This window comes from Cryptomeria japonica, chromosome 6 (assembly GCF_030272615.1).
Source record: "Cryptomeria japonica chromosome 6, Sugi_1.0, whole genome shotgun sequence".
NCBI lineage: Eukaryota > Viridiplantae > Streptophyta > Pinopsida > Cupressales > Cupressaceae > Cryptomeria > Cryptomeria japonica.
In genome coordinates this window covers 9,191,894-9,204,748 of record NC_081410.1, presented here as the reverse complement: position 1 = coordinate 9,204,748, position 12,855 = coordinate 9,191,894, and the positions used below count along the sequence as shown (strand labels likewise).

At 30.2% G+C, this 12,855-nt stretch overlaps 1 protein-coding gene across 1 annotated transcript; it reads right to left on the bottom strand.

The window, feature by feature from the left end:
- Nucleotides 1-6,343: 6,343 nt before the first annotated feature.
- Nucleotides 6,344-9,009, bottom strand: LOC131070162 (uncharacterized). Its single transcript, XM_058005705.2, has 3 exons — nucleotides 7,041-9,009; nucleotides 6,835-6,894; nucleotides 6,344-6,595 (listed from the first exon to the last, which is right to left on the bottom strand). Exons 1-3 carry the CDS (start codon nucleotides 8,862-8,864, stop codon nucleotides 6,530-6,532), a joined length of 1,950 nt encoding a protein of 649 aa, XP_057861688.2. The 5' UTR covers nucleotides 8,865-9,009; the 3' UTR covers nucleotides 6,344-6,529.
- Between the last annotated feature and the right edge of the window lie 3,846 nt (nucleotides 9,010-12,855).

Genomic DNA, 12,855 nt, shown 5'->3' with positions numbered 1-12,855 from the left:
TGAAAGGTATTGGACATAGAAAATAAGGGACAAATAGAATTTGGTAGAATATTTTAATAAGGTATCTTGGGAGTTAAGATTTAATTTCTAGAAAGGTGATATTTATCTTGTTGCACATTCCTAAGGAGGTGGAGAATTTAAAATTAAGATTTGTTGAAAAGGAGATCTTTATCGAATGTACACCTAATCAAGGATTAATTAATTTAAATCTGTTAATTATGTATCAATCAATTGATTTCGTTGGAGAATTTAGGAGGATAAGGCTAGAGTCAATAAAAAAAGAGACAAATTGCATCTCGTTCTTGCCACTAGGATGTATAATATGGTAATTGATTTAAAATTTGTAAATCTACTAATATAATTAAAAATTTTATTAAATCACATGACATATTAGAGATGAAATTCGTTGAACTAGTTTCATTTTTTTTGCTTCTAAATGATGCTTAAAATAAAAAATTAAAAACATGATTCAACAAAAGCTAGAATTATGTTGAGGATGTCAACAAAAAAGAAGCAATTCTAAATGAGAATTAAAGCTCTAAATATGATGTAATTTAATAATTATATTTGAATATTAATACATTTAACATTAAATTGATCAAATGTGTTAGAATTTACATATATAATTTTTCTTGAGCAATCTATAAAATAGATTTAAATATAAATATTATGTTATTTTTAATTAAAAAATTAATTATTAATTTTTAAAATATTCTAAACTAATAGATTTAAATTTTATTTATATTATTCTAATTATTTTAATCACAATCTCTTATTTTTTCTTATTTCATCTTTTCAATAAATTAAAATTATGTCACATATGATTAAAAATTGTATTTATTAACCCACAAACTTTTAAATAAAAAATAATGTCATTATCAAATAAGACAATAAATAGTGACATGAAAATAAGTTTACACTATTTTCTTTTTTATATTCAAAATGAAATATTTAAAAGATTGTATGCATACATCACACTAAAAGATTGTATGCATACATCACACTAATAATATTATTCATAGGTATTATCCAATAGAATGATAGATAAATCCACAACCTTTGACTACATCCTCTCTATCTATACCAATGTTGGAGCTTTGAAACAATGTATGTGATGCAACAAAGGAGGAGTGTGATTCAAAATTAGTTGCAATCATCACCTTGTGGTGTCACCCTCCTATCTGTCAAGGCAGATCTTTCTCCCACCTCACCTACTCAACCTTGGAAATTAGGTTAGGTGCTAATTTTTACTTAATGTCTCAGACTTCTCTCACCTCTAAAACAATCATGACATTCCAATCTTACTTAGGGCTTGCTCCCTACACAAAAGTGCAGCCACGGTGGATACTCAATTGGTCCTTCCAAAGAAACCATGTGCCAAAATGGACTCTCAACTATTCCACAACCTAGCCAAAGGTCTCTACCATGTGATTATGGTGTGTTCAACCTATTTTTTCCACCCAAGAAGTTTGGAGACACCTTCTAAGACCTATACTCTATCTTGCTCCTAAAATCTAATAGCCCTTCAATTTAGGACTGGTGAAGAGAACTTTTTTCTCAGGCCCTTTCCTCACAAATTGAGACCAGTTTCAAATATCCTTTTGGAATTTCTAAATAATATCTCAAAGTGGCTATATGCTATTTTGGAACATGTCTATCAAAAATGAGGTTTTCTCGCTGCACTACAGACTCAATTAGCCCACTTTTACAAAGCAACCACTAATGAATTGGTTTCCAAAATTTCTCTTACCAACTTGAAAGGCCTTGGCACATCACATAGGCTCACACTCCACCATTATTTTCCTTGGAACTTCTCTTCCCTTTGTTGTTCACACAATTCACCTACTTATCTAGTCTAACACATAGAGATGTTAGACTAGGGTTTGAGCAAAACCCTCTCCAGCTCCATCCTTTTGTACAAAATTAAATAAATACATAAAAACAAAACCAAAATATTCCATTCCATTGAGTTTGGCCAAATCCTTGCACGACGGAATGGAGATTTGCTCACAAACCCTTGTCACGTAGGGTTTACAGGCGGTTTGCAAAGAAACAATGATATCTTGCTTATTCCTTTATGAAATCAAACAAAAATTGTTGTAAAACAAATTAGAATCCGATCTCTTTCATCTACATTGGTTCTCACAAGCCTTTCTTTCATGTACGGAGCCATACAGTACCATAAAGTGCAGAAAATAGTGACTTTTGTAGAAAATAAAGTTTTGTTATTGCTTTGTCCTCCAAAAACATTCAACAACCAAGCCTCAACCATTTTGAGGCTATTTAAACATATTTGTCCCTAATTCCAATGGCCATAACTGATTTTAAAACAATGTGACCACTCATCTGCCAAAATTGGAAAGTTGCTAACTAACTTTTCCAACTTTTCAACAATTTTAGCAAATTTTCACTAAATGACCCTACATGCACTAAAAACTTGACAAATGGCCTTAATATTATCTTATTACATCAAATGAACATTAATCAAGACCCTAGACTCCTATATGCATACTTTGACCAACTTTGACTTAGGTGCTCCTGCATGTCAGTATGGGCCTCCATTAGTGCATAAATAAGGCATGCAAATGGTTCAATAAAATGCATCAAATGCCACAAAATGGTGAATTCTTTTTGTAGGAGATATATTTTATCCATAGACACAAGAGATCTATGCCAAGTTGGAGAAGTCAACTTGGAAAATGAAGGCGGTAGGGTATAAATCTGAATTCAAGAAATCTATTTAATGTTATGGAAGAGAAGGAAAAAGAATTATGTATTTGCCATCATAATGAAAAGTTAATAATTGTATTTGGTTTATTAAACATAAACCTTGAAAGTAGTTATAAGTGCCTTACTAGACACATGCAAAAATGTGAAATCATAAAAAAAGCTCATGAATTGTTTAATATATTGCCTTAAATAGATGCCATCTCATGGAATGCATTGCATGCATGATATGTAATAAAATGAATTTATTACAACTCTTTAATAAAACTTACAAAGAAAATATATTCAACATGTGTGAATATTAATATTGCTAAAGAAGACAATGGTAATACTACATGTTTGGTGGATTTACAAGAAGTAGAGTATAAAGAAGTGATTGTTGGATACATGTTATGGGGAGGTACCATAAGGCATAGGTTAATACATTCTTCAAATAAGATAAGTCATACCCATAAAGGTACATAACCTATGAAGAATTAGATAGATTATTTTAGGAGATGAAGGCCATGGGATATTCATCCAACCCAACATTTGTGCTAAATGATACATTGAGAGAGAAAAAATAACATATCATTTATCTACATAATGAGAAATTATCAATTGCATTTGGATTTATCAACACATACTTAGCCACAACTATCAAGGATACCAAGAACCCCAAAGTTTGTGATGATTGCCACTCTATCATCAAATCCATCTCCAAGATTATTGCAAGGGAGATTGTTGATAGGGATGATAGTTTATATCAACATTTCAAAGATGGTTTATGTTTTTGCAAAAATTATAGATATGGTAAGTGAAATAAGGTGCATGTAAGGTTCATATGATAATTATTTTATCCAATGTTCTTCACTAGTGTATAATTTGATTTTTTCATTGTCGTTAGTGTTATTGCAAGATGCACTTGTTTATCAAAACTCAAAAATGGAAAAGAAACCCATGGCTACATTATCACAAGGGAAAAAGGAGAAAATGAAGATAGGCAGGTACCTCAACCAAAACCCATAGCTCAAAAGCTACATGTTTCTAGTTACCTTTTGTAAAAAAGACTTATGTCACTTGATGTAAACCAAAGTTAGAAATTGACTTTATTTCTAGAAAAGTTGTGTTTAAATTAACCCTATAATGTCCATTAATTTTTATTATTATATTTCAAAAGGGTAGTTAGAAAGTGGCTACTAGGTGGTTGTCAAGAGGAAGCCTATAAATAAATACTATTCTACATTGTTAGGGAAATTTTTTAGAATGGGGACTTTTGAGAATATTTCAAAGAGACTTTATCAAGACTCCCGATTTGACACTTTGTATGGAATGGGTTTTTGGAATTGTATAATTTTGGAAAGATAATAGATGATACATTTTGTTTGTATGTCGTAAAGTGTTTCTAAGTTATTATTTTTTATTTCTCATATGTTAAAGTGGTAATCCCTTTATGTATCAATGAAAACCATTAATAATAATCTATGCAATTGATGTACTAAAAAAAAACATTGATTGGTATCTTGATTTGGATGTGCTAGTATACCCAACCTCTTCATATGTCAAGATTTGTTATCCTTCTTTCATAATTGTTGCTTATCTAAAACATATTTTGTGATGAAACCTCCCCCTTGTGATTTTTTATCAATTTGAAAATCTCAATTAGTATTTTGAATGTCTACCATTGGGGTTTCTATTATTCATAGATCTTCAAAATTTTAGTCTTGTCTTTACTCCTTTTTGTTCTTTCAAGTTAAAAGTACACAAAAACCATAGAAACTACCATCATACGAGGGACCTCCCCTCCCAAACATAGAGGAAGATTGCAATTTTGTAGAAATCTCTCCAATTGTTGAGACATTTGGCGTTGCCTATTGTGTGAGTCACTTTGACTTTTAGTGACAAATGCTTTTACCAACACACCCAAATGTACCTCTATTTAAATCAATGAGGTATTTGCACTCGAGTTGAAAGACCTTGCAAGTGACATTCCAATACCTTTAATTGCACAACAAAGGTATTAATATGCTCTTGATTTAGATGGATAATTATAAATATGTTAGTTGAACATTCAAGCACCAAAATTCACATTCAAGGATTGTCTCACTAAATTGCTCATAACATAGTTTATCTATAGATTTTTGAGATGGATGATCAATGGCTAAGTTTGGATTTGGTTTGATTGAAAAGATTGGAGAGAGGTGGAGCCTTCAAGTGGCACCCTATGATTGATATAATTAAAGAGGGCGAGGCTCAAAGGGGTTTTGATGGTCAAGATTTTCTTGAAAAGAGATAGAGAATGAGGATAAAAAAGGTCCAAAAGTTTATTTTTTGGAAGTTTGAAATGTTATTTATTTTTTAGACATATAAAGAATGAGGATCTTATTTGAATAATTTTGCATGTAAAAGGCCCTCCTTTTGACACATATACATCTTAAGATACTCATGTACATTTTAAGAAAATAAACAAGATTAATAAAATTAATCATGTTTTGACTAGAATGCAAATGACTATTCAAATCATTTAATTGATTTTAGTGTCTTAATGATATGAAAATTATAATCATTATGAATTATGAAAACATCATTATTCTAAATAATAATAATATCTACTTAAAAACATATACTAATAAAATTAAAAAGTAGCACATCAAATTGTCTATCACAAATAGATTGAATGCTTTAGATAACATTTAACATCAACATTTGTTAATGCTTCTGGTAATGTTGTTACCTTAATACCACTATTCTTGCTGTTCTTTATGTTGTTGCCCCACTTTTGACTTTGGGTCAGTGTTGTTCTGTTTGTAATAACAGATCTACTAGACAATTGTCCAACGTAAGAAGAAGGATCACACTAATAAGTTTTCATAGATTAGGATATTTGATAAGTAGTCTCAAAACTCTTGTTCCAAAGTAAGTGATAACCTATTTGGCTCCAACTCCATTATTTGACTGTTGCCCTGTTTTACAATCTCTTGTGTCTAGTATTGTTCCAACTTTGGTTTTTGATAGTCAGTGTTAGGGCATGTCCTCATGCCGCTGTTTAGCTTATTTTGGCTAGCAGAAGCTACTCAACTTTTTTAGGAGTAATTAAAATTACAGGCAAAATTATAGGCAAATAGAAAGGAGAGGAAACAAATATGGTAAAGCCACATGTCTATTTTCTCGATAAGTAGCCACTGCTTATTTCTAGCCCCCCCTTTTTTTCAAAGCTTATTTTCAACTTTTAAGTAGCTGTTGCTCCACTAAAATGGGGACATGGGGTTAGATCTGTAATGAGTTGGAGCCCTTTCCCACTTAACTTTAATAAAAAACATTTATCATCAATACAATGTCTTGGAAATTAATTTATATTAAATTGAATGTTACTGATCTTGTCATTTAGCTTTTTTATGATTTTATGTGTCTAGATTATAAAAATACGACTATTTTCTATCTGATTTTTAAAATATTTATTACACTATTTTAGAAATGAAAATATAAACAATATGAAAAATAAGTCCCACCGGATCCGTTTTTCCTCTCTTCAAGGCATTCATTCCCTAATGATCTCAGTAGGTACATGCAATGCATCTCCAATAAACGGAAACCTGAACATGAACACAAGAATGCTGCAACGCAAAATGCAAGGCCATTTGCTAGTCAGATATTTCTTTTGCAGTATTAGCAAGAATGGCTGAAATTAATACATGGTTTTTCTTCTTGACATCTGGATTAAATAATTGCATCATATCCAACATGGGCATTGGAGAAAACAAAAATCTCGCCAATAGTGGAAAATGGTGACTGCATGCAAAAAAAATTGCCTCCCTCTGCCACACTATGCAACTAGCCCATCCTCTCTTGCAAGCTTTGGTAGCAACATGTCCGCCCTCCTTAGGGAACTCTGAAATATCAAAGCAGAGTATATCAGGTCTTAATAACATTTTCATTTGATACAAGGAACTGTTTTAACTAATTATAAAGAAGATCAAATTATGCAAGAATGACACAATCTCTTAAAGAAATATGGAAGGAAGAGGATAAAATTATATTTGGATCGACACTCAAAATCAACATTTGGATAAATGCTGATAAGTTTTAAAAGTAGTAGAATTTAAATATCTTCCTACTATGCAAGCTCACCTCCAGCAACCATCCCAGCTCTTTAATTTGTGCTTTTACTTCCAGTAGATCTGTTTGTAACTAAGATTATAAAGAAAATCAAATTAGTAAAGAAGATCCAATTAGAACAACTTCTTTGATAAAAGACAATGAAGGAAAAAAATTCAGGGTTTGGATGAGCATTCATAAGATGATGAAACAAACAATTTCTAGAGATGGAAGCTCACCTTTAATATACAATCCAGCTCTTTGTTTTGGGTCTTTTCATCCAGTAGTTCTGCCTCCAATAAATAACAAAAATCAAGTTTGCCTTTGAGTTCAATAACTTGAGATGTTTCTCCTCCTTTATCAGTATTGCAAGCATATTCATTTGCAATCGGGTCATTAAGAATAAGGAAAGACTCTTCGATCGGACTAAACCTAGACCCATCAAAGCTATGGATTCCTCCAGCAATGACTATGTTTGGTTTCTCTGTTGTAGAAGTAGAAGTAATAATCTCTTTCTTTGGAAAGAGTCCAACAGGGAGAACATTCAAAGATAACAATTCTTCTTCACTAGTTCGAGAACTGAGAAGATCCCACTCAGCTTCATCATCTACAAGTGCCGAATCAGTCAGAAATCTTAGATTAGAAAACCATTCTACTTCACCAATGTCATTTGTGGGCTGCTTCTTTTTCTTGGAAATTGTTGATCTTGAAGAATCTGTTGTCCAATGTGATGTTAAACAAGAGGGCCTCATTCTTTTTGCTTTAGAATTGTAAAAGAAACATGAATCAGTAGACTTACTACCTTTCCAAGAGCATTTATCATATAAGGCCCCATTTTCTGAAGTGCTCCCTGTTTCCACAGACCATGGATCAAAACATTGTGTGGGACTTGACTGCAATGATACTGTTGGGTCTGCATTCCAATCTGTTATATGAAGCATGTCTGTGGGTGTATTCTCTGACACCACATCAGTAGAAACAGAAGAAATAAATGGATCTTCGATTGACCTATTAAGAATAGGCAAAGCCTCTTCAATTGGACTAGAATTGTAACCATCGAAGCTATGCAATCCTCTAACAGAAACTCTCTTAGATGTTTCTTTTGAAGAAAGAGGAGTTAAAAACATATCTTCATTTGTGCTATTAAGAACAAGCAAAGCCTCTTCAGTTGGACTGAACTTGGAACCATCAAAGCTATCAAATCCTCTAACATTAACTCTCTCAGATTTCTCTGGTGTAGAAACAGGAGTATTGACATACCCATCAGTTAACGAATTCAAATCTAGCAGATCTTGTTCACTTAATCCAGAACTAAGAAAGTTACTCTCAAAATCATCATCTGTATTTTCTAAATCACTCACTACACTTGGATTAGAATAAAAACCTATGGAATATGCATATGCAATAGGGCGATGAAGCATTAGAGAGGCCTCTTCAATTGGACTGAACCTGGAACCATCAAAACTAGAAAATCCTCCAATAATAGGTTTTCCAGATTTCTTTGGTGTAGAAACAGGTGTCACAGTCAATTTGTGTTGTTGAAGTCCATCAGGGAGCAAATTCAAATCTAGCAACTCTTGCTCACTTATTCCAGAATTGAGAAGATTATATTCAATATTGTCATCTATAACAGGTGGGTTAGAATAATAGCTTACTCTGTTGATTACCTTGGTTGGCTTCTTCATCAACTTGGCAGAAACTGTTGCTGCCGCATTGATTTTCAACTGTGAAGAATGTACAAATGGATGTTTAGAGGCCTTATCCTTAAAGGATTTTGAATTCTTTGTTGAATAAGGTTGCTTAACTTTGAAAGGTTCAGAATTGACTTCTCCACCCAATATTGCCTTATGTTTATTTAGACTGGGCAAGCCTTCTTTACAGGATTGCAACATTTCTCTTCTTTGATGTTGGGATTTTGTTCCTTTGGGCCTAACTGTTACAGGGGGACTGTTATCTGGCAAAGCACATTTTCCATCATTCCCTTTGGTTCTTATAAACCCATCTTTCTTCTTTAGCTTCCTTACCGGTTCCACTACATTAGAATATTTACAAGTAGACATCATAAAGCTGAAATCTCCACTCTGCAAAGAAGCAATTCAACGACACAGTGGATCTATCTATTAAAATCAAATTGACTTCAAAGTAAAATGACCATTTCATCAACATTATCAACTCACAAAGTTATAACAACATAGTGTAAAAGATGGGCCAACAATACTGCAACAAACTAAAATTTTATTACACCCAATTTAAATGTGGAACAAATTTGCAATTCAAAAGTGCGTTTGCTATATACCAGTGTCCTCTCCCAGTGTGTACGACCCACTCACAAGGTAGCAACACACACAGAATTAACACAGCCAGGAATTCAAACTCAAGATCATTGGGAGCATACCCACGCCTTAAGTTACGATCCACGATCAGACGAGCTAAGACCGAAGCCCTTTTAACAGATTTTGAGAAATAATAAAAAATGAACACCAGTAATTACAGGCAAATTCAAAGAACATAAACATTCAATTATAGCCAAAACGTAATTCTATTCCTTTTAAGCCCAACCATTCTAATTCAGGTATTAAGAAAAATAGTAAACACCAGCAATTTAATACAAAGAACTAAATATTGAATTACTGTCAAATTAGAATTCTGTTTCCTATAAACCCAGCCATTCTATTATAAAACTAAAGAAAAATAGTCAATCCCAGCAATTTAGTGCATAGAAAATAAACATTCAATTGCCGTCAAAACAGATTAATGGTATCATCCTCTCACCTTGCACAAAACTCAAGATATTTGCTGTAGAATAGCTCTGTGTTGTCTGTTTACTTCATTAACAATCAAACAAAAAAGATTTCTTTTAAAAAATGTCTTTTGTAAATGTCTCGAACCTGTCAACTATCGCGCCTTTTAAAATTCTGAATTTTTGTTGTAATTTTAGCAATATTTGATTCTTCCACGGCCCCGATCATGGTTACCAAATATGACCAACTTAAAAAATGCATTTTAAATGTCTTAATTGGCAACTCTACAGATTTTTTCCATAGGAAAAAAACTAGAAACATCTTTAATTTTGACAAAAAGCGAACAGTATCTAAATAAAACACTAGCAGAGTAATAAAGGGCCAACGGTCACCTAAGCCAAAAAAAACAATAAAAAAAGCTAAAAACCGATTTATTAAAAAAAAAAACTAACAGAAATGCTTAACTACTGAAAGAAAAAAAGCAGGAATTGCCCGAAAATTCTTTTTGTTACTGAGAATACTTCAGTCAAAATTGTTGGCGAAATGTTTCTAAAATTTACCACTGCCCGATAATATAGAATCTAAATATGAGGATTCTAAAGATAGTTCATGGGCGGTCTGGAATTAGAAGCAATTTACAGACTTCTTAGTGAAAGATCCATTAAAAGATTATAGACTTCTTAGTGAAAGATCTATATGAGGATGATAATGCACACTTAAGTTAAACAAGGATGCAAAGCGTCAAGTTTCTGTCAATAGTGTTAGATATTATTGTTTGTAATTTTAATATGATTTTTTAGAATAGTTTCTATTTTCTTATATGAATTTGGAAACTTGTCATAATTGAATCAATTTTAAAATATTTTAATATAATTTTTTAGAATAGTTTGTATATTCTTATATGAATTTAGAAACTTAATAAATTGAATTTTTTACATATTTTAAATAAGATTGTCCTCAAGATAAATTTAGAAACTTGTCATAATACGTAAAATTTAAGATTAATTTAAGATTTTGTCATAAATTAACTTTTTTTGACAGTGAATATTTTTCTAAAAAAGCCAAACCTCACAAAAAAATCATGTGAGGGGCAAGGGTGGCGTCAAATTCCAAGCCTGATTTGATATTGCATTGTCAATTGATATATTTTGATATTAAACTAAAATAATAGTTAATTAGTAATAAAAATTTATAGTGTTATTGCCATCATTTTGCAATTTGTAAACTAAATTTTAGAAATTCTAACTAATAGAAAGTTGAACCTACTTACATAAACTAGTAAAAATAAAATAAAATTATATGAGCAATATTAATGCTAAAATATTAACTCTTACATTAAAACTTACAAATAAAATCAAATTTAAAAATTTTAAAATAAAATAAAACCTATTAAAAATGTAAAAAGTAAATTCTCAATTTTTTTGAAATTTTAAATTTATTAAAAATAAACAAATATTTATATTTATCAAATTTTTTATTTTCTATTTTAATGATAATTATTAAATATACTCAATCATTAATATTTTAATATTCACCAAAAAATTATTTGTGATTGTATTGTATGCATAAATAAAATAGTTGTTAAAATATTGTTATGTTGCATTGCATTGAACTCTATTTCAAGTAAAATATTAAAAATAAAAGTAAACTATATATAAAATTCTAAAGATTAAATTTTAATTTTTACATAAAAAATTATAAGTAATGATTATTGTTAAAGTAAAAACTATTATTTATTTAATTTTTTTCAAATAATAATATTATTAGAATTTTTATTATATATAAATCAAATATTTACATATTATACATTTTATAATATAGTAATTATTTAAATATTTTAAATAAAAATAATATGTTTAAATTTTACATATTAATTATTTAAAAATATAATATTAGAAATGAAAATATGAGTTTAAAAGATAAAATATTTTTTAATAAATTAAAAGTCTTTTCTATATAATTATTAATTTTTTATATTAATGTTTTAAATAAAAAATTATATTCTAATTTCTAATGCATATAATTATCATTATAATTTTTTTAATTAAAATTTTAAAAAATATATTTATATAATAATTTATATTGACTCTTTAAAATTATAATTTCTAATATATATGATTATCATAAATTTCAACCTAGAAATTATTAATTTTTAAAAAATAAAATTATTAATAAAAAATAATTAATAAAATAAAACTCCGATTTTTTCTCAACTACTATGCTTATTAATTTTTTTACCTAAATATTTATACAACTATAAACTTTTTAAATTCCATAAATATGCCCCCTCTGTAAAACATGATTGCATAATACGGCTATATTGCCAAGTGCCAATATTGCTAAGGGTCTTTGTCCTGCATCATGAAAGGGCATTGAATAGTACTCGGTGAATTAATCACATGCAGTAGTCAAGGACATGTACTGACAAAGGTGGAGAATGCGAGACCTAAGAAGGAAGGATAAGTGGTTGTGTACTGGACGCATGGTTATTGGTTGAAATGTTATTGCACTTTCTTTTAAAGGACAGATAAATATAATATTTTAAGAAAATTGAAATTTCTACCTGCTATTTTCATATGAGCCAATAGAATTAAAGAGAAATTATATTTTTCTAGATAAATAAAATATTAAATAAATATAAACTATAGTTTTTTTTGTTCAAAAATTTTAATTCTAGATGTCTATTGGTTCAACTAATTGAAAAAAAATGACCTACATGAATGCAATTATAGCATCTCCCTATAAACTATAGTGTAGTGGGTAAACTTTTTAAGTGATTGAGGTGACGTGACATGTTCTCTAGTACCATGTGGGTTAGATGGAGACAGGCCTCTGACCTCATTCTTTACCAATAGAAGCTCTAAGGTTGGGGTCGCATGAGAGGGGCTTGGGCTCTATTTTTATGGAAAAGGCGATTTCGTGGAACTTTATTTTGGCTACAGGATCATTTGGAATCTTTTTTAAAAGAAATAAATTGTGAATCTTTTTACATAACTTTTAATAACTTATTTTTATAGTAATCAACATTTTAAAAGTGAGGTTATGTCATAATGCATAATTTTTTTTATCTAAAGGATAAAATTCTAATTTTTAAAATTTAGATTTGTCACATCAATATATAGTGCATGGATATTCTTTCATAATTTTTTTGTTCTAATTAAGTAAATTGGGAAAGGGCCCAAACCATTACATAGCAACCCATTGGTGAAAAAGAGGAGTCTCACGAGTTGTGAGACAACCTTGCATTAAGGACCAAAACTAGTGAAAAAACTACAACCAAACAAAAACCAAAACATGAACGGAGAACTAAAAC

Bases quoted from the DNA above. Each gene is read 5' to 3' on its own strand.
- LOC131070162 (XM_058005705.2), bottom strand. From the start codon at position 8,864: ATGATGTCTACTTGTAAATATTCTAATGTAGTGGAACCGGTAAGGAAG. The intron at 6,895-7,040 runs GTGAGCTTCCAT...TTATAATCTTAG, and splicing joins AGCTGGATTGTATATTAAAG to TTACAAACAGATCTACTGGA. The intron at 6,596-6,834 runs GTGAGCTTGCAT...TTGATATTTCAG, and splicing joins AGCTGGGATGGTTGCTGGAG to AGTTCCCTAAGGAGGGCGGA.